The sequence below is a fragment of the Mustela nigripes genome, chromosome 6, assembly GCF_022355385.1.
Source record: "Mustela nigripes isolate SB6536 chromosome 6, MUSNIG.SB6536, whole genome shotgun sequence".
Taxonomy (NCBI): Eukaryota; Metazoa; Chordata; class Mammalia; order Carnivora; family Mustelidae; genus Mustela; species Mustela nigripes.
The window spans coordinates 26,291,514-26,313,928 of record NC_081562.1 but is presented as its reverse complement, the minus strand read 5'-3'; the positions used below and the strand labels follow the sequence as shown (position 1 = coordinate 26,313,928).

The 22,415-nt window shown below is 46.2% G+C and overlaps 1 protein-coding gene and 1 long non-coding RNA gene across 2 annotated transcripts in view; both read left to right on the top strand.

Annotated features, from left to right (window-relative positions):
* The window catches only part of LOC132020253 (uncharacterized), a 39,530-nt gene extending 25,736 nt beyond the window's left edge, over positions 1-13,794 (top strand). The window contains exons 4-7 of the mRNA XM_059404455.1: positions 8,699-9,167; positions 9,625-9,715; positions 12,097-12,204; positions 13,451-13,794. Of these exons, the coding sequence (XP_059260438.1) occupies positions 8,699-9,167; positions 9,625-9,715; positions 12,097-12,204; positions 13,451-13,684 (902 nt within the window). The 3' untranslated portion in view covers positions 13,685-13,794. The remainder of the gene's footprint in view (positions 1-8,698; positions 9,168-9,624; positions 9,716-12,096; positions 12,205-13,450) is intronic.
* A 1,266-nt stretch (positions 13,795-15,060) lies between these two features.
* On the top strand, positions 15,061-21,960 carry LOC132020511 (uncharacterized). Its single transcript, XR_009405004.1, has 4 exons — positions 15,061-15,105; positions 19,565-20,370; positions 20,721-20,799; positions 21,554-21,960. It is a non-coding gene; the product is annotated as an uncharacterized LOC132020511 (long non-coding RNA).
* The last annotated feature ends 455 nt before the right edge of the window (positions 21,961-22,415 follow it).

Genomic DNA, 22,415 nt, shown 5'->3' with positions numbered 1-22,415 from the left:
ATTAGAATTTTTTTTTTTTTTTAATTTCCATCCTTAGGCATTGCATCCCCTCTTCCTTGAATGATTTTGTTTCTACTGATGGTGGTCCAGCTGAATTCTGGACCCAGAGTTCAAATACTGAGAGAGGTCAGTGATTCAGTTTGCTATATGGGATGTTTTCCCTTCTCCACAACCACAAGAATGAGTAGAGCATGGGAGTACTACTTTGGAGGGAGAAAAGCAAACACTCCTATCATTTAATTGGAGGGGTAAAAGCTTTAGCTTCGTAGGTGAGTATGGATATTGTGACTGACTGGCAACTGTTCCTGCTAATAATATTGATTTATTATATCCATAGATATAGATATATCCATAGATATATTATATCCATATTATATCCATAAGGACCAGTATATGGTCAAGTGTTCCATGATAGAAGAACCGTTTGGGAAGAACATTCGCATTTACGCAGTGCTTCCCACACTCAAGGCCGAGTAAGGAGTGAGACTGGTATCATTCTTGCTTTCCAGAGGAGAAAGATGAAGTTCTGAGAGGGTTAGATGGTTGGTTCAAGCTTATAAATGGTGGAGCTGAGACTTGAATCCAGGTCTTTTCCCTTCCTGTCATCCCACATCAGGGAAGGTCCAAAGCATTTTGAATCTATTAGTTTCCTATGTTTGAAAATGAGAGACGTGTAGAGGAATATAATTACTGAAACAGCTTAGCCCATTGCCCAGAGCTTGGAAATGTCAGGTAAAAGGGAGGTCAAAACATTGATGAAAAATTAGAAGTAAAATCCTTACACTTCTCCTGCTTCTTGACACCAGGCACAGATACACTTCTAATGACAGCTCTTTTTCCTGACACAGTCACCAGAGTTCAACTTCAGGACCATGAATGAGTAGAGGGTATGGAAAGTCACAACAAAACACAGAGGACTTAAAACAAGGATTTGAAGCCATGTCAGTCTGGCAAGAAGAAAGTGAATGAAACTCAGGAAGTTCTCAAATACATAGAGATCTATTTTGTTTTACAGCTTTACAAAAAAATATCCAAAATATGTGAACTTCTAGGAAGCAGAGAAGTTAGCAAATTGCCAAGGCATTAGTAGTCAGTTCTTGGTACTGTTAGAGCACAGTCTGACTTGCACATCTGACTGAAATATTTTCCTTAGCAAGCATACTCTTTCCCAGTAGGATTCTTAATGTTTCTACTGAAAGACTCATACTTTTAGTAGTCTGTTCACTTCAGTCAGAAAAATGAGAATTTATTGAGCACGTACTGTGTGCTGGGGATAGGTTCCCAAGATGCAACTGTAAACAGAATAGAATACATGCTAACTTTCATGGAGTTTGCAACCTGATGGGAAAAGCAGTTAAGTCAACAACAAGGAATCCTAACATGTCCTCTAGAAGAGGAGTTAAAGTGAAAGTAGGACAAGATGCTGTGGAAATGCAACAGGGAGGTAGCTAACTCAGTCTTCAAAAGTCAGTGAAAGCTTCCTGGATAAAGTGCCATCTACACTGAGGCTAAAGGATGAATAGGAGTTCATGGGGGTATATTAGGGTTCATAAGAGAAGCAGAAGTAATCGGTTCACACTGTTACGGAGGCCATGAATGAAGTTATGGAGAATCAGGTAAGCTGGTGGTATGATTCGGTCTGAGTCCAAAGGCCTGAGAACCAGGAGAACCAAAGGTATAAGTCCTGGTTCGGGGATGGATGTCCCAACTCAAGCACGTGGCAAATTCATCCTTCCTCTACCTCTTTGTTCTGTTCAGACACCCAACGATTAGAAGATGCCCACCCACATTGGAGAGGGAGATCTTTACTTGGTCTACTGATTCAAATGACATTTTCTTCCAGAAACATTCTCACAGATACGTCCAGAAGTTCTGTTTTACCAGTAATCTGGGCATTCCTTAGCGCAGCCAAGTTGACACATAAAATTGACCATCCCAGGAGGTGTATAGTCAGCAGATGGAGGAACAGGTAAAAGGAGTGGAGGTGGAGAGAGGATCGTGTCTGGGGAACTGAAAGAGATGCAGTTTGGCTGCAGGACTGAGAATAGAGGTGGCTGGAGAGATGAGGGGGGCTAACCTTGCGTACCGTGGTCAAGAGTTGGGACTTCGTCCTAAGAAAATCTGGAAACCATCCAAGGGATTTAAGCGTGATTTGAGATGATCATAACTTATGTTCTAGAATGATCATCACTCTGTGTGTATGTGTATGTATTTCAAAAGGATCTGTGTGGTGATTTGGAGCATGAGGCATAGGATGGAGGACAAGACCAGAAGCAGGATGACCCAGAGTTGGCAACTGTAGTCATCCAGGTCAGAGATGAGATGGTCCAGTCCAGGGTCACACTGTTAGAGCTGAAGAGAAGTAGATTCAAGAGCTCCTTAAGGGGTGGATTGAGTCTTTCCTTGCTTAACCATGAGGAATAAGGTAGGGAAACCGTCAAGGATGACTCCCAAATTTCTGGGATGTATGGATGCGGAGAGCAGCTCCTGAATGAGAACACTGCAGAAGAAGCAGGTTTCAGAGAGATGGGGAGAAGTTGCATTTGGGGAATTTCTGGAGGAGTGTATGAGACCCCTAAGTAGAGTTGTTCAATACAGAGTAAGAACTATGGGGTTGGCATCTCAGGAGAGGAATTTGAACAGATTCTGGATGTTTTGAGTCATTGGCAAATGGATGGCTGTTGAAGCCAAGGTGAAAATCCCATTGGCAAGGCTAGCTTCAGCAGTCCTGCCTTCAGAGAGGGTCTGGAAGCTCCCACTTTCTCTTGGTTTGTATGTGTCAGACCATACACACATAGTTAATACAGACGTCCATTCTCAAGTCCCTTTATGTTTTTAAAGTAGTCTCCCTGTGTCCCTAGGACTATTGGGTAAGTTCTGTAGAGAGACGCAATGCACACTTTATATATGTCCAAGGTCTTGAAGTGCCAAGCTGTGACAGAGCTCAGCCCTGGTTCCTCCCTCTGCCCTTCCCACTATAAGGCCTTGAGGTCCCCCTTCCTGACACTCTGTAAAGAATATACTCAATTCCCAGACTGCCATGATGGCCTGAAATTCATGACAATCTGTAAAGGGCTTCACCTAAGAGAGGCACGGGGACAGCATCTGCCAGGCTCCGTGGTTTTGGCTCCTGTGTCCTTACTCCATTCCCCTTGTCCTCTCGGTGGCATTCCCCACCTTGTGTTGCCCTCAGCACAGTTTCAGAGCGCCCCTCTCTACCTTCCGCCGGTCTTGGAGGGACGCCTTGGCTCCATGGCTCCTAGTCTCAGGACATGTGGTCATTCACTGGTTTTAAGAGGTGGCTCGACCAGCACTTGCTCGAAGGTGAAGAGAGAAAGTTTTCCTGCTGGTCCAGGAAGACGTGTTAAGTAGAGAAGAGATAACAAAAAAAAAAAAAAAAAAAGAAGAAGAAGAAGAAGAGAGAAACCGAGATCATTTGGGCTTGGGGCTTTGTTTTGTTTTTGTTTCTGAACAGTGTACTTTTTTCCCCAAAGAATTCTTGAATGGGACTCCAGTTCATAAGATGATCTAAAAAACAAAACAAAACAAAAAGAACTTCTCTGACAAAAGAGGGAGCCCTGGGGGCTGAGCTAGCCCCCTCACCCCACACACACTCAGCCAGGCCCTTTGCCCAGCCTTCTTTGAGGCTTCTTGGAACACACTTGAAAAACAGTCCTTTAGTCCCCACCCTGGTGATGCTGGAAGATACAGAAGAATGAGAACTTGCACTGTCGGGTCAAACTCCCCTGGTCTGAGCCCGGCCACACTGCCTATTAGTTGTGTGACTTGGGACAAGTTATTTCAATTCTCTGAGCCTCTGATTCACCATCTACAAAATGGGGGATAGTAAGTACAGAATGGCTGTGAGCGTTGATACAGGAAAAAAATGTCTCCAGCACGGAGTACTGTGCTCGGCGTTTAGTATAATCTCAACCAGAAGTATTATTTCTGTTTGTTGTCAAGCATTTGGATTTTTCCAGATGAGCTGGAAATTTGGATTTAAAAAAAAAAAAAAGATTTTTAATTTATTTATTTGAGAGAGAGAGAGAAAGTGCACAATTAGGGTGGGGAGAGGCAGGCAGAGAGGGAGGAGCAGGCTCCCTGCTGAGCCCAAGGCAGACACTCAACTGACTGAGCCACACAGGCACCCTGACATTTGGATTTTTAGAGACAGGCCGCAACTTGGTCTTTTTGTGAGACTCTCACAACTTGTTAATGTTGGCAAGGAACTGATTTTTTTAAAAATTGGTCTGAGCTAAATGAGATGTCCTCCAGCGCTCAGTTTGGGGGCCACTGGAGTGAATAGTTAACACACAGTTATGCGTGAAGCATGTACGAGGGGGAGGGGCAGGAGGCTGAGCAGCCCCCGGGGCGGGGGGGGGGGGGGGCGGGAGGAAGAGGCCCAGAGCTGCGTGTGGGTCCCTGGGCAGGGGGTTGTGGGTTGAGGTGGTTGGTAGAGATTGGGCCCTGTTATCCTGCTGTGGGGTGGATGGATGTTTCTGGGCCTGGCGGGAACATTCTCTTCCCTGGCCTGCTGAGGTGGGACGAGGAGCTGATCCCAGCACTTTGATGTTGCACTCAACTCAGGAGTTTCTACTGACCCAGCCTTTACTTGAAATATGATTGTTTTGTTCGTCATGGATTATTTTTGCATTAACAAGTTGTTAAAATACTGCATTAAAATATATACCTACGTCAGTTACTACTGAGTTTGGGGGCATCCCTTCAAACTTTGTGCCCAAGGCTAGCACCTCACTCTCATCACCCAGCCCAGTCATGATTTAGTGGAGTCTCTGTGTACCAGGCTGGCCGCCTGAGGCCGGTGCTCAGAGCAGGTGGACGCTGGGGAATGCAGAGCGGTTCCGGTCGTAGCCAAAGCAAACAGTCTCTAAGAAACAAAGCTACTGGAGAAGAGGAGGGAGGAGCAACACATTCCACAGGCAAACAGGAACTGTTTCCAGAAGATTTATTCTTTTGGATTCTTGGCATTTCTTCTTTCTCCAGTTCTTCGGTAAGGAAATGCATGAACTGATTTCCAGGGGATCAACTGTGACTTGCGCCTCCCCAAGCTTGCAAACAGCCTTCCCCTTTGTTCCGTTGTGAAAGGTACAGAGATTCCATTCAGAGGAGCTCAGCTGTTCAAGGAGAAAAGTATTTCCCCTGAAGCATCTCTCCTCCAAGGCTTCTATGAAATCCTAGCACTGGGTCTGGAACTGCCTGTGGGGCCCAGCCCTAGGGCTTCTGGATCAGGGCAAGATCTCAGGTAGCTGCGTGCGTCTGGGAAGCCACAGGCCTGTGAGCCCTGTCTTAGTGCAGCTGGACTTCTGCCTGTCCAGGGTAGGCAGAGCCACTAGAGGCCCTGTCCCCTCTGTGGGGCCGGTGGCTGCTGGAACCCTTCAGCCACTCCCAGGAATCCCACCTGCCTGGACCTGAAGGACAAGGCCTGGGAGTTGAACCGATTCAGTAGGAGTTCTAGATGAGTTCAACTGTTTCAGACAAGGGGAAAAAGAGACCAAACGATTGAACTTCATCCCTTCACCCAACTTAAGAAATCAAACATTGCGGATATGAATCAAAACCCCCCTTACACGACTTAAATGTCCGCCCTTGGGAGAATGGATATAGAAATGCAGGCATGTTTGAGAATATTCTACAGCAGGTAAAGCAAGTGAATCAGAGCTGTGTGTGTCATCACAGATAAATCTTAAATACATTGTTGCCCTTGATTCTTTCTATGGTTGTTTCCTGGGCAACTGGAAGGGACTTGCTCTAAGAGAGCGCTCAGCTCAGGACAGGACCTGAATATCCCCACTTTCTTCTCTTCCTTTTCTTCCTCCTTCCTTTCCTGTGTTTCCTCCCTACCCCCTACCTCCCTGATTCTCTTCTCTTGCCTCCTCCAATCTTGGGTTATATTCTTTCTGCCTCTCCTGCTTCTCTCCTTTTCTTTTCTCTTAATGGGAGAAGCCTGGGGGGAGGGGTGTGGGAACACAGGGAGGTGTGTGTGTGTGTGTGTGTGTGTGTAAGTGGTTAATACCCAGCTTGGACCAGAGGTGCCATGCACACACGACTTCGTGTCAGTTCTTTATTATCCCCACTTTAAGACTGGGAAAACTTAGGCACAGAGAGCTTGGAAATTGGGCCAAAGCTCTACAGTTAAAAATAGCTAAACCGAGACATGAAGTCGAGTCAGAATCTAGAATCTGGTTTTTCCCACCTCCCAACACATGGCCCAGGGCACAGCCTTTTCCTCCCTCCTGCCTTTTCTCTCTTCCTTCACCAAAAATGTCCCATCTTGCCTACTACTGCCTCTACCAGTCTTGTTGCTATGCCTTGTTATACATCTCGAGAATACCATGGGTTAGGGTTTATCAAATGCTCTCATGAACAAGATTTTCTTTGGTCCTAAAACCCCCCTGTGAGGAATGTGTGGCCAACACTAAGACCACTCTGTAAGTAAGAACCAAAACTCAGAGAGCCTGGGGCTATGCTGAGGGCCATGTAGCTGTGGGCTGCTTTTCTGTCCCTGAGTCTGAGTCCTGGCTCCTTTGGTCACTCTGCTTCACCGAGACCCTCTAAAGCCAGGAGACTGCTTGAAGTCAAGTGCTGGTCATTGGAGATACATGATGTGTGTGAAACCAGACCCTGTCTTTAAATTTTGATATTTTGTTCATCAGGGATTTGGGGGGCATTAATTTTGAGTTGTTGAACTATTGCATCAAGGTGTCATTTATGTGGTTTATGTGATTGCTGGGGTTATCCGGTGCCTTTAAGTTTTGCCCTGGACGTGATGCCTCACTTTCCTCACCCTCATCCCAGCCCTGTCCTTACTTGGTTCCAGAACCACGCTGTATCTGTTTTTAATGAGAGGAGCATGTGCCAGCTGGTTTTATAACAGTGCAGCCTGGCTGCCTTCTCTGACCCTTCTCCATTAGTTTGGTTCAGAGTCTCACTTGCCCAAGTCCTCTTCTGGGAATTCTGTCTGATCAGAAGTGATTTCGTGGATGCCAGTGAGGACCTGAGTCCTTGCTGCATGGACAGTGATGTCTCAGCAAGAAAAGGCCCACTTTCTTCCACAGGGCCCTGGCTGTCAGTAGATGCCCAGTGCTTTGAGCTAGGTAGAATAATGAAGTCTTTTTCTGGGAAGGGACTGTTTGGGAATAAACTTCCATGGGTACCTCCTCCCATACCCGCCAGCCCCCACTCCCGGCTGTTCACTGTTAGGGAAATAGAAGGAACAGCTTGATCAGGGTTTTTCCTAGAAAAGCCCTTCGATGGGCCCATTATGGAAAACGAAGCTGTTTCTGTTTTCTTTGATTAATCACAGTGTCCTGTTTCCCAAAGCAAATGTGGCCTTGGGTCTTCCAACATACACAGCCGCAAAAGAAGGACAGTGGCTCCCTGGAGCTTGACAAGGACCCCAAGACTGGGGTAGGGGATACGTGTAGTCCTGTCCTCAAGGACTTGGCTCTTTGAGGAAGCTCAGGTTACCCATTTCCTTTGTGTTTTTCTGCCAGTGTGAACAGGAGAAATATTAGCCTTTAAAGATTTCTTTATAGTTCCTTGAAAGCTGGTGGGATGAAGTCAGCCAGAGAATTATATAACAGTAAAGCTCATTTAAAGCAACAGCATCTTTCTAGAAGGCTGTGGCGTTTCATTCATCAGTTTTTGTCACTAATTAGAAATAAAAAGATACTAATTTTGTGAGGGGAAAAAACAGAGGACCCCACCACACACTCCTGCTCCCTTCCTTTCTGTTTTTTCACTGGAGGGATACAATTGCTCAGGTGTTGATTAAAACAGAAAATAGAAATCCTCCTTCAAGGAAGACAAAAGGAAATCAGTTCATTAACCTCAGGCAGTCATAGCATTCTTAATCTTGTTTGAATTCAGAAGGGGAAAAAAAAGTAAAGAGAAAAGCTTTCTAAAGCACTTGTTTATTTTAATTTGAGAGTCCTGGGAATTTTATCAGTATTCAACTCTTCTCTCCTTTGGAAGAGAGGGAGAGAGCCCTCTCTTTGCGGCAGGGAAGGATCCCACCATTGGGATTGGGCTGCTCCACTGTTGTATGTGGTACGTTCTACCTCTCAGAGGGCAAGAGGGGGCATTACCGCAGCTGATCGCCACACTCCCTGCATTTGCTTTTGTTTTTCTTCCCATTTTAGAGACAAAGAAACTGAGGCCCAAGGATTCTGTGACTTGCCAGGCATCACAGAGCTCAGCTGGAGACCAGATTCTGAGATTCTGTCACTGTCTTTGTAGTCACTGGCGTCACCGCCCCCTCCCAAGAAACCCCATCTCCTTTCCTGTGTAGCAGGGTGACTTGGCCTTCCAGGGGACATAGGGCAAGGTCTGCAGGTATTTTTGGTTGTCCCAGCTGGGGGAGGGAAGACAGGTGGAGGTGCTCCTGGGCTCCTAGTGGTTGGAGGCCAAGTGTGCATCCTAGAATGCGTGGAAGGCTCCAGCAAGGAAGCATCCGGCCCCACACAGCCGGGCAGTGCTGAGGCCCGGAAACCGGGGTCCACAGTGGGCTCCGTCGCAGAGGCAGCTTCCAGCCCCCCGAGTTGCCTGGGCGTCCTCTGCTCCGCCACAGTCTTGGCCTCCCCTCTGGGACTGCCACAGGAGTTAAAGCCGCGTCCCCCGTGCCCTTTGGCGGTGGCCAAGAGTCCCCCGCCGGAGCTGATGGGTTTCTAATTTCTAGTCGCAGGGCGTCTGGCTGCACTTCGCAGCAGGCCGGCTGGCAGCAGCCCGTGGTACTCGGCGGCCTGGGCCTGGGGCTCCGGGCTCCTGGGAACGGGCCGGGCGGGGCGGAGGGGGCGCGGAGCACGCGCTCTCCCCTTCCGACCCAGCCGGCAGCGGCAGCCCCTGCCAGAAGATGGCCTATTGAACATTTCCAGGAATAGCACTGCCAAGCCTGTCAACTGCTTTCTTGGAAATTCACTCAATCAGTATGGCGGGCCTCCAGCCGGGAGAGCACAAAGCCCGGCCTGGAGCTCGGAGCTCCGAACCGGCAACGCCCGGCTGCGGGCCCGCCGCCCCGAACCCCTGGGGAAGGGGAGCTGTGCTCGCTGGCCTCTGCAACCCCGCAGCTTCTGGAGTCGTCCGCAGCCTTTCTCCTTCTCAGTGGCGAGGGGAGCGGTCACACGTCTCTGCCAGCCTCCTGCGACTCGGTGACCTTCACATGCTCGCTGTGTTTGTTCAGACCCCAGCCGGCGGGAGGGCCACAGGGCTGGTGGGCGGGGGGCGGGGGTGGGAGGGGTGGGCAGAAAATCCTCCCCCTTCCTGAGGACCCTTTGGCTCCGGGGGGGGGATGAATGGTCAGAGGGGACCGACCTCAGCCTCTGGGGGAGCTGCGGCCCTCGCCCCTCCTGTCAGCCTCGCTCCCGAACGGAGCCAAAGGGTCCTCAGAAAGGGGGAGGATTTTCTGCCCACCCCTCCCAGCACTGCCCCCCAGTCACTCTGAAGATGCGGCAGGTAAGAGGCAAAGATGTGATGTGGAAAGGAAAACCCTGTGGTTCACCCGCTCCCCCTCCCCCACTGCAGAAGTAACCTTTTCCCTTAACAGAGGCCTGACATTCCTACTGAAGTTTGACAATCCACCCCCAACCCGAACTCTCTGACCTACAGCCTTTTCCAACTTTTGGCGTGTCCCAGCGGCTGGCAGGGCTGGGGGATGCCCCAAGAAAGTCAGCTGCCCGGAGAGGAACAGCTTGAAAATGTAAGCAGCATATAAAAGCAAGAGATGAAATCCTCTTTCTTGTTTGGGGTGTTCAACCCCAAACAAGGGTTGGTTACTCGCCTTTTTTCAATTATGAGTTACAAAGCTTATCATGGAGTAGGTATGGAACATTTTTTTTATTTCCAAGAACCACTGGCTCACAGGACCAATGCTATTTTAGGAACACACTGGGCTTCAGTTAGTTGGGGGTAGGGTGCCAGATAGGATATCAGATGTCCAGATAAATTTAACTTTCAGGAAGATAACAAATTGTGTGTGTGTGTGTGTGTGTGTAAATATGCTCCAAATATTATTAGCTGTTTATCTGCAGTTCAAATTGACCTGGGCGTCATGTGTTTTTATTTATTCAATGTGACATTTTACTTGGAGGTACACTGACATAGTTGTTAAGTTAATATCAGGGAACATTCAACACAAGGGAAAAACCATACCAGTTGCCGGGGGAGGTGCTGGGAAGGGAAGGAGGAGGGTAGGAAAGAAGAAGGAAGGAGAAAGATTGGAAAAAAGGGAAATACACATTGTGAAGGAGGAAAAGGTGGAAGTGAAAGAGAAACAGGAAGTGCTGAAGAGACAGGACAACACGAACATTTCTGAAGGGCCTAAAATGCTTGATGAATTAGGATTGTTCCATCGTGTCATTTCCCTGAGAAATACTGCTTTTTTGGCTGCCTGTTTTGCCTGGATCTTCTGCTGCTTTGCTCGATCAGGTAAAACCAACACTGGCCACTCAGGAGAAACAGGTCTCTAAGCTGGGGTGGCGGCAGCTGGACCAATATTACCGTGGGGTCAGGTAGACACAAACCTGAGGCTGCATCCTACCCCCAGACCCATACCCCCAACACCAACACCCACACCTACCTTGTTGTCCTTAGTGGAGTGGGGATTTTGAAATAGGTCTTTCCATAAATTCCAGTGGGGAGCAGATCACAAAGACCAAATGTTCCACCTTATCATGACCCTATTCCAGACACATGCTCAGGCTGTGTCCATGCAGAACTTTATCATTACAACAACAACGAACATTTACTGAGTGTCTACTCTGGGCCAGGTGGGTGGGAGTTGGGGGTACTTTATATACATTATCCCAACTGGCCCACCCTGATGTAGATTTTAAGTATATGTATATTTTTAATCTTTTCCTACTGTGAGGGAAGAAATCATGACTGCCGAAAGTTAGGCTGTTGACTCAAAGTCGGTTGGTGGGTGTTGGGGCTGAGATTTGCCTCAAGTCTGCCCGACTCCCAGCTCACGATTCATCCCTGCCCCTATGATCAGACTGAGGGTTCAAATCCCAGCTCCATTATTCCCTAGCTGTGTGGCCTTGGGCAAGTAACTTAATCTCTCTGTGCATGTTTCATTGTCTATAAAACGGGGATAAAATGGTATCTATCTCAGTGAGCTGCTCTGAAGATTTAAGGAGTTAGTACATGTCAGGCCCTTAGAACCCGGGACTGACTCCCCTGACAGTATCCAACGCTTCAACAATTCTGTGAAGTAGTTAATGCTATTATCCTTTTTTACCTATGAGGAAGCCGAGGCCCAGAGGGGCTAATTAACCTGTTCAAGGTAAGTGGGAGAGCTGAGTTTCCAAACGCAGACAGACTAATTCATAGCCCATACTTGTAGATTCTGCCTCCTATCTGTTTACTTTTATGCATTCATCTCGTGGTTTCTGGGTTTTACCATTGGGACTTTATGCTGGTAGCATTTTTGTATACTTAATAGCTGTGAACAAGGTACGGGATCTTCCTTACAACTACCAAATACTCTTCCTTCATAATAGAATTACTCAGAAGATTCATTTTTTCTGAGTTTCCTCCCGATCACTGCTTCTTGATAATGACTTTAGTAGTAAGGCTAGGCAGGCTAGGCCAGGCTGAGGTGCAGTAACAACTAAGCCATGAAATCTCAATGATTTATCCCAGCAAAGGTGTATTTCTCCCTTATGGAAAGTCTAAGGATGCTTTGTGTGGCTGAGGTAGACAGTGGTGGAAGACAAGATCTATAGAACCTTGAGGGGCTTGTGACCTGTGTAAGGACTTTGCTTTTAACTCCTGCTTTCAAAGCTCCATTGCCTCCTTATGGCCTTCAGGACTTGGTCCTGCCTCCTCACATACTCCCAGCCCACACACACCTCTCAGTCCCCGACAGCGGTGGTTCTCAAACTTGGGGGTACATCAGAATCCCCTGGGGGCTTAACGTCAGATTGCTGTGGTCCCCCCACAGAGTCTTTTGCTGGGGCTTAAGAGGCTGCAAATCTAACAGGATCCCAGGTGATGGTGATGCAGCTGGTACTGGGGCCACACTCCAGTCTGGTGCCACAAGCTCCCTCTCACTTTTGGGCCTCTCTGCTTTCCCAGGAAAGGGTGCCTAGATGCCTGGAGAGTGCTGACGGCATCCTTTGTGAGACCCAGCGCAGAATGAAAATACAGGCCCCTTGTTTCAAAAGTAGGAAAGAAAGGACAAAGGTAAAATATAAAGCTTTTCTTTTAAAAATATTTTATTTTTCATAAAATGTAATAAAAACAGTAGTGATATATGAGTAACAATATGGCCAAAACATATTTTGATGTCATAATTTTTTATAATATAATAAATAATATGGATTGATATGATATCAAGATTTTTCTGGTTTGTTTTCCTACATATTCATTCATTAGGTTGTAAACATTTTTACTCTCAGCAGTTTCATTTTCAGTTCATGCAATGAAAAGTGATGTTAGTGGCCATTGGTAAATGCAAGGTCACAAAAACGTTTTGATAAATTTAATTTTGACAGTTGAAATCAGATCTACAGAGGCGACTATGGCTGGGGCAGCATATTTTATAGGCTGTGACAACACTGGGATACATTTTTCATAAATTATTTTGAAATATGAGTTTTAGTACATCTGGAGGTAATGATGCTGTGGAACCATTTTTCTAAAAAGAGTTAACTCTTCATACAAATCACTTTTATGTTCTGAATTTAATATATGAATTTATATTATTTATAAATAATAAATTATTTATAATATTATGAATATAATAAGTAATACTAGTCAAGTAGTATTATATTATTGAACTCGTGTTAATTATATGATTTTTACATACAAATTTAATATTTTAATATTGCCATTTCCTCTGACGATTCCTGCAGCTTGTGGAGGACATACAAGAAACCAAAAGCAACTTCATGATTTTTATATAATTCAAAATGTCCTCTTATGCATTCTATCACTGGATTTCAAATCCAAGGAAAATTAAGACTATCTTCCTTATTATTGTTGGTTTATCTGAGACTTTCTATGAAGATAGTACTTTATTATTCTGTTGACTAGGACCATCTTTATTTTTAAAATTTTTATTTTTTAAAGATCCTATTTATTTATTTGACCAACAGAGATCACAAGTAGTCAGAGAGGCAGGCAGAGAGAGAGGAGGAAGCAGGCTCCCGGCAGAGCAGAGAGCCCCACGCAGGGCTCAATCCCAGGACCCTGAGATCATGACCTGAGACAAAGGCAGAGGCTTAACTCACTGAGCCATCCAGGCGCCCCGACTAGGACCAGCTCTAAAATTAATTTCCATATCCCGGCCCATGGATATTTGGTCTGCAATGCTGCAACTGTTTTCAAAGCTAGAAATTCTAAATTCTTTGAACAATGTTAATAACTCCTGGATATCCATTATTACAACGTCATTGCAAACACTTATTCTGTAATACTTTGCTGACAGATTTGCCTACCTGCGTGCCAGAAGACCCTTAATGTTTGCAGGTGCTCCAGGGACCGGCTCTGGGGACGGACACGCAAGCCGCAAGCCGGTTTTCTGGGGTGCATCCCAGGGCGGCCCCTCCCCCACGGCTGCCACCGCTGCCGCCACCTGTGGCAACGGGTACTGCAGCTACTGCTCGGTTGCTGTCAACCCCCAGGGCTCCTGCCAGCCACAGGGGTGCCCACTGTCACCTGATTACGGGGCCAGCCGCTGGCGCTGCCCACTGGCCTGCGTGCAGGCTGGAGTCGGCCCATGGGTCCACTGATGCCTGGCATAGCGCCTCTCCATACTTGCTTACTCTCCCGTGTTCCTTCTGACTTCACGAATTCAAAAATAAAATGATAAAGAATATCCAGACTATGACAAGAGAGCATTAAACCCACCTAGTGTCCCTTCTGAGTGGGCTCCCTGAGACTGTCCAGGGTGCACGCCCCTGGAGCCTGACCTGTTCCTGGATGGAGTGACTTCTGCCAGGGTTTTCCCATGGAGCATATTGTAGTATGTTAATTCTCTGACAGTGTGGCATCATACATTATTTGGTGTCGTTTTTCCCCACTAGGCAGGGTCAGCAAACCAAATCCAGCCTGCTGCCTGATTTTGTGATCTGGATTTATTGCAACCCAAAGCACCCACTTGTTTCTCTCCTGCCTATGGCTGCTTTTCTTTTTCTTTTTCTTTTGCCTTTCTTTTCTTTTCTTTCTTTTTTTTTTTTTTTTTTTGAGTTAGGTTTTTCTTTCTTTCTTTTTATTTTTTTCATTATGTTCAGTTAGCCAGCATATGGTACATCATAAGTTTTTGTGGAAGTGTTCAACGATTCATTAGCTGCTTATAACACCCAGTGCTCATCACCACACCTGCCCTCCTTAGTGTCCAGCTCTCGGTTACCCCATCCCCCCACCCCCCTCCCTGCTGTAGGCTTCAGTTTGGTTCTGGGAGTCCAGAGTCTCTCATGGTTCCTCTCCCTCTCTGATTTCTTCCCATTCAGCCCTCCTTTGCCCTGATTTTCTATTATACTGCCTGAGTTGAGTCATGCGACAAGGAATGTTTGGCCCACAAAGCCTAAAACATTTGCTCTCGGGTCCTCTAGGGGATGTTGCTGATGCTTGCACTATACTGTAAAATTTCGGAAGGCAGGCATCATGTCTGTCTAGAACAGTGCCTGGCTTATAGAATAAGCTCAGCCAATATTTGTTGAAAACAAACAAACAAGCAAACACAATGAATACATGAAGAGCATATTATTTTTAAATGAATTTAGTTTATCTTTTATAAAAAACCATGTAAATTTTATTTGACTTCGTTTTTTGGCTGTTTTTATATAAAAATTATGGTTAAAATTACCTACCCTACTGCGAAACGGACTCTCCAAGGACATTGTAAGGTGTTTGTCTTGTGGCTTGGCATACCCCCTGAGACCCCACGACACACCTCAGTCTGAAGGAGCACATGCACTGAATATCATTCATCACTTAACAAATATTTATCGAGCAAAGCACAGGGTTAGGCAATATGACAAGAGAACACTAACTCACACTTGTGTCTTCCCAGTAGACCTAGAGAGCCTACAGACCAAAGAAGAAAAGACCAGTGAACCTGTTCTACACAAAGGCAAATAGGTAACGATTCGATAAAAAAAGTGTTAAGTACAGAAGGAAATTTCTGGATTGAATGCTTTGCGTTTTCAGAGTCAGGACACATTCCTTTCTGCTGTGAAATCAGGAGAGGCCCCCTGCCAGTCATTCTGTTTGGTCTCAGATCCAATCCCGTCCTGCGCTTTGCTCAGCCCTGCAAGAAGCTGACTCCTGCAAACTACATTTCTCTGACTGCCCTGCCAACTGGCTGCAGCTGGAGTCAGTAAGTGGGAGGCCATAGGGAAAGACGGGAGGGCTGGAAGCGAGGAGAAGCCAGGATATTTCTCTCCTCTCTCTCAGTCTCTTCTCTACCTGTCCAATGGAAAAAAACAATAGTATGTTTTCACAGGTTTGTTTGTTTTTTAACGAGAATTAAATGAGTTAAGGCATGCAAAATGTTTAGCCCAGTAGCTATAAATGTTTTATACCCAGTAAGTATGTAGTATAAGAAGCCTTCAAAGAATAGAGCTACTATTGCTTTTAGCCTTGCTAAGGGACATGAGATAGAGTGCGGTGATCTATTAGTAATGTCTGCTAAGAGTGCCATGGGGAGAGGAATCCTTTATGGGAAGATTATTTACCAACCCTGAGATTTTGGAGCTGTATCATGGAGATAGATTTGTTGGGTCTGGCAAATGGACTGACAGATTCCACATACTGGAGACAGACTGAGGTAATGGGAGAAACCTAACAATTGGAATAGTGATATCAAAAGTCGGCAACCCATGAGAAAGAATAGGTCTGGGAGGCAAAATTATGGATTCATTTTTAGACAAAAGTGTTGGGCTTTTTCCACTTACAAACAAACAAAAAAACCCAGAAGAACCACAAGCCGATGATACACTTGAGGATACCTCAGCAGTTGTGGTTTTTTGAAAGAGATACACTTACATGCAGTGAGTTCGCAAAGAAAACCATCTCAGAAGTGACATATTAAGGCCTCATGGAAAATTGGAAAACCATTCAGGAAACCATAGCAACTCCAGTTACTGGAGTGTGGTCTCCTCTAAAGAGGAAAAACCATTGTTCTGTACTTAGCAGTTCTTCCCTGCTTAGGACACGCTCTGTCTCTGCTTCCCTCTCTTCCCTATTTTCTTCTTCCTACCTGTCTTTCTCTTTATTTTTCTGGGCCTTGCTTTCGTGCTTTCCAGCGGGGCCACATGCTTAGCCCAGGCTGCCTCACAGTCTCCTCTTTAAGTCCAGCCCACATCAGATGTCTTTAAGCAAACAGTTGTGGCTGGCACGGTGGTCCCCCAGTGCAGAGTGTGGAGACCCACATGACTCAGACAGTGCTGTGTAACTGGTTTCACGGCCAGTTTGGTGTTGACATGGTGAGTGAGTTGGAGATGTCACTGAGATCTAGGTTAAGCTACAAAGTAAGATTGGGTCTTGGTGGAGAGCATCGAGGATATATTTAATTTCGCCTGCTGTTCTACATCTCATATGAATTTGATCATTTCAGATCAAAATCTGTCCAAGGTTTAGGGCAAAGACACCAGAAGTTATTTATGAAAAGGGCAGTTGTTTTAATGGAACCAGGAAGTTAGACAGTGTGTGGCTGGAGGGATTTTCTTGCTGTCCTTTATAGGGACTTGACTGATTTCTTTTTTTTTTAAATTTTTTATTTATTATTAACATATAATGTATTATTAGCCCCAGGGAAATAGGTCTGTGAATTGCCAGGTTTACACACTTCACAGCACTCACCATAGCACATTCCCTTCCCAGTGTCCATAATCCCACCTCCCTCCCTACCACTGTCCCCCCGCCCCCCGCCAGCAACCAGGACTTGACTGATTTCTTAGAAGAACAACTTAGAAATCAGTTTGGAAGGGAGAGTGTGATGAAGTTAGGGTTTTCTTACTGCCTTCAGAGCTTGAGAAAACAAACAAAACAGCCCAGCCCTCTGTGATTCTTCTCAGAACTCTTCAAATCCAAGATAATCCATCTTCACTTTGGAACATGATGGACCCAGAGCTTGCAACACACATATTCCAAGGATAAGCTGGTACAAACTCTTTTACATGTGTTGCTTTAAAAAGAAAGAGAAGGAGAAAAAAGAGGAGATGGAGAAAGAGAAGAGCAAAAAGTTAAAAGAAAAAAGCTTCATGTTTCAAAAATCTATTACTGATGAGGACCAAGGGAGCTGCTTGCTCTTAAAATCCCAGGTGAGGACAAACAGGACAACTCTTTATGGACAACACCAGAGAGGAAGTATGTATGATTTTGTTTTCATCCTCAAGGGAGAAGCACCTCAACATGCAAAGTCTTTTCTTAAAACAAAAATAATAAATGTCACAGACACAATTGAAGAAGTGGAGAATTTTATTTCGTTTTATTTTTAAAGATTTATTTATTTATTTATTTGACAGAGATCACAAGCAGGCAGAGAGGCAGGCAGAGAGAGGGGGAAGCAGGCTCCCTGCTGAGCAGAGACCCCCCCCCCGCCCCGACGTGGGGCTCGATCCTAGGACCCTGGGATCACGACCTGAGCCAAAGGCAGAGGCCTTAACCCACTGAGCCACCCAGGTGCCCCAAGAAGTGGAGAATTTTAAATGAAAGAAAAACAGCCTGCATCCAATCCTCTCACCATACCCCATTATTATATAAGTGGTTTTTTATCATCGTTATTCACAGGCATAAGTAATTTTTATGCCATTGTCTTCTGAGGCTGTTTGGCTCACCTCGCGGAACTTCTGGGCCTAAATACTATCTCTAGCACACACAATCTACATGACTCGACAAGCTACTTATAAACTCTATGGGCCTCGGTTTCCTCATCTGAGCAGTAAGGATGAGAATATTAGCTACTTGAGGGTTAAATGGGATACCTACAGAAAGGCTGGTTCAAGGGCTGGCACCCAGTCACTTGTAACCGCTACGACAATTCATCATGAACTGAGTCAGTTTTGTCATCCCGGGTCAGCTGGGGCAGGGTCGTTTGGCAGATGAAGTCTGCATTTGCCTCCCTGTTTTTTCTCTCTCCCACAGTGAGGTGATTCTGAGTCCTCTTCCACTAGCTGCCTCAGCCCCCACTCAACCCAAGATGGAAGCATAACACACGTTGTCAAGTGAGCACCCAGTAGGTGCTAGAAGGACGCACACGAAGATGTGGGAAAACACAGCAAGGATGCCAGCGGGTTCCACAGAGGAGTTGTTGTGCTCCAGTGCACGCCACATGCTTCATGGGCATAAGCCAAACCAGCACCCAGAAGGGGGGCCATGAGGAGAAATGTGTTTCTCAGGAAGGTTATGGGCTGAAGTGTGTCCCCAGAATCATATGTTGAAGCCCTAAACCCCAGTCCCTCAGAATGTGACTGTATTATTAGATTGGACCTTCAGAGAGGTAAGTAAGTTAAAATTAGGGTGGGCTCTCATCCAATTTGAGAGGTGAACCAGAGAGAGGAAATCTGAATCAGGGATGGATGCACCCCATGGAAGGTCGTGTGAGGACAGAGCCAGAAGGTGGCTACCTCCAAGCGAAGGAGAGAGGCCTCAGAGGAAACCAGAGGACACCTTGATCTTGGACTTCCAGCCTCCAGAATTGCGAGGAAATCAGTATCTGTTGTTTTGGCCGCCGGGTCTGTGGTATTTTGCTGTGGCAGCCCCAGAAGACATATATAGTTACATAACTTTTAAGAGCTCCGGGGGTGGGGGGGGTGCTCAGCCTTGAGAAGGAAGGAAATTCTGACCCATGCTACAACACAGATGAACCCTGAGGACATGACACTAAGGGAACTAAGCCATCATAAAAGGACAAATACTCTGTGATTCCATTCAGATGTGGTATCTCGAGTAATCAAATTCACAGAGACAGAATAAAAATGGTAGCTGCCAGGGGCCAGAGCAGGGAATAAAGGGGAGTTATTATTTAATGGGTACGGAGTTTCAATTTCACAAGATGAAAAGAGTGCTGGCGATTGAGAGTGGTGATGGCTGCCAACAGTGTGACTGCACTTAATGCCAATTGAAAAGATGGTTAAAATGGTGAATTTTATGACATGTGTATTTTACACAATAAAAACTTAATTAAAAAAAAAAAAAAGCTTAGGGGGCTCCCAGGCTCCCACTCTTCCTAAAGTTCAGTCTCACTGAAATCTTGGCTAATTGCTGTTGGAGAGACCAAGGGAGGGAGCTGGAGGAGGCGGAGGGAGCGGGGCAGACAGGACTCAGGCCTAGCAAGACCAGCTTCCTTTTGCTGCCCCATCAGAAATGTGCCTGCGGACTCCGATGAAAGATGAAAGCTCTCCTGGCCTCGCCAGCCAGCGTTTGAAAGCCAGAGCTGCAATGCAGGCCCAGCATCCTTGCCCTTGTCAGTAATGATCATGGAGGAGAACATGATTTCCAAATGGGAGGCTGAAGTCCCTGAGGTTTTTGTTTCTGTTTTTTGTGTTTTGTTTTGTTTTGTTTTTCCTTTTAATGCCTTTTTCCTCTTGTTTCTCAGCAACTCCTGGGCCTGCTCTTTATCCCACACAGAAAGAACACACATTCTCAGCAACGGTCAAAGCACCTTTCACTTTCTCCCACAGCAGCAACCCATCTGAACACATCTGAACAGCCTTTCCCTAAGGGATGGGTTCCCATGCCAAGCCAAAGACCTAAGGAGTTTGGGCCCCTTGGTAGCTGCCCACTGTTTTGGTTTGCGCTAAGCGATATGGTCCTCCCTGGGGGACCCCAAAGCACCACACCCATGGAGTCTGAGAAAGGCATGTGGTCCAAGCTCTGTCTCTATCTTTGTCTGTCCTCTGCCTTGAGCCCCCGGTGTGAACCCTCCAGGTGTGCCATGTACTCGCTTCAGGACCTGTGAGTCAGAAACCTGTTTCGGTTTCTCTCGCAGCTTACCTTCTCCACCCTGGGGTCCACTGAACAAAGTCAGAGCATACAGACGGCCCCAATCTGAGGGACATCCTCCTACATAACTACCCTTGAACTGTTCAAAAGACGTCAGGGGTCATGGAAGATAGCTAAGAAGCTATCCCAGACTGAAGGAGACAAGATACAACCCATGGTAACCTGGTTCTGGACTGGATTGTCTCGCCATAAAGGACATGATTGGGACAATTGGCACCACTCAGCTGAGGCTGAGGACTAGACTGCGGCAGTACAGCAGTGTTTCTTTCCTGACTTGGATGGAAGCCGACCCACGATTACACAGAACAATGTTCTTGATTGAAGGAATCCCATACGGAAGTATTCAGGGACGATGTGCCATCAGACTGGTGATTTTCTACCAAATCTTTAGGAAAAAAGGTAATTCTTTGTACACTTCTCCAGCTCTTCTACATGTGTAAGTTTGTCTCAAAAGAAAAAAAAGAGGAAACGGTGTCATGTTTGGTTGGGATGGAGGCCATGGTCGCTGAGCCTGGTTTTCAGGTGTTTTTAAGCACGAGCCTGAGAACTTTGAGTTCAAAAAACCTTGAACTTTAATCACCTCTAAGAGAACTCCTAGAGGAACATTGGTGGAAATGGGATGGAGGGATATCAGAGGAACAAGTTTGTACATAACCTTGCTACTTGGGTAGAAGGACTCGAGGTGATTTCATGTGCAAACTTTTAGGTGTGTGTGTGTATGATCAAACCCCTTTTTTTTTTTTTTTTAGTGCAAATCACACGGTACAAATGGTTTATGACCTCACAAACTTAAGAATGTCCTTCTACATCATTTTTAAAGGTTAACTAGTAAGTATCCCCTTGAATGTGAATCTTAATTTAGTTTACAAATCCCTGCTGGGGTTGGATTTGACATTTCTTGCTCCTCTCTCCATGCCTTAGATTTTTGGCTCGTATTGTGCCTGAATGTGAAAGGGGGAAAAAAAAAAAAAAAAAAAAGGAATGACTTGCCAGTTTCTTTCTGGGAGGACTTGTGTTAGTTCCCGTTTTCCCACGAATAGAATAGGGCAGTGAAGAGGCAGTTTCCAAGAGTGTTTAAGATCACAGTTCTAAACAGATGGGCTGGGCTCAAATGTTGACCTTCCTCTTACCAGCTGTGTGAGGTTAGGCACATTAACCCATGTCTCAGTGCCTCAGTTTCCTCATCTGTAAGATGGGGGGCGGGAATGAAGAGTATCCATTTCACAGGGTTATTGAAGGCATAATAAGCTGTAGGTAGCTGGCATACAGTAAGTGCCCATTGGTGTGGACCATTGTTAATACGACGAATAAACGTAAGCGGCAACTTTTGAGGTCTGCAGAAAGCTAGAAAGACATCAAATTGGGCAGTCTCCTCCCCAGGAAGGGAAATAGTCCTGTGTTGGTGGCAAGCCGTAATTATGATGGAAAAAACCTTTTCCAAGGTCTGGAGCTGACGTGTACTCCTTGTGACATTTTAATCTCTGAGTAATAGATTCCATTGCCTGCAGAGCTGTGATTTTTCAGTTTATTGCTTTTTCCTCTTCTCTTCTCAAACCTGGATTCCTCCTCCTCTCGGCTCCAGCCTGTCTCCAGCAACCATGAACTGTTTCTGGACAGCCCCCGTGGGGGAGCCAGCTTCTGTACCAGGAGGCCTGAAGCCCCAGCGTTGTACGCTGCCCTCCTTGAGGAAAGAGGAGGGAACCAACCGGGTGCTCCATCCACTGTGTCACCTTTCATGCTGGCGACAAGGGGGCAAAGCAGATGCAGCACTGAGACAAGGACAGCCTCAGCTCTAGGATTGCTGCGCGGAGGGGGGAGGGTTTCCCGCTCGGGCTGTGGAGTCCGTGAGCCCAGCTCAGGTTGCGTCACTCGCACGCTCACTGTGTGACACCTTGAGCAATTTATTTAACTTCTCTGAGGCTTAGTTTCCTTCTCTCCAAAAGGAAAGGGGTGACAAGAACGCTGGTGTGAAGTGTTGGGAAGACTGGATTAAATGACATATATCAAGATAGATAGATTCATTTATTGATTTATGTATATATATATGTATGTATGTATGTATGTTGGGGGGCGGGGGTGAGAGAGTGCGCAAGAGCTGGGGGAGAGGCAGAGGGAGAAGCAGACTCCCCTCTGTGCAGGGAGCCTGATGCGGGGCTCCAGCCAGGGCCCTGGGATCATGACCTGAGTCAAAGGCAGACACTTAACTGACTGAGCCACCCAGGTGCCCTTAAATCACATACATAAAGTAAGTATATGGTATAGCATTCAGAGCACAGAGCTTGCTTACTAAATGAATTAGTGCTGTTGTTTTATTTAGAGTTGAAAAACCTGAAATTCAGGGTAGTTATAATTATTGTTGGATTTTGCAGGTGAGGAGCACCCCCCACCTTTGGCAACCCGTACACCTGTTAGTGCTTTTCCCACTGCACAAATTGGCTCACCCT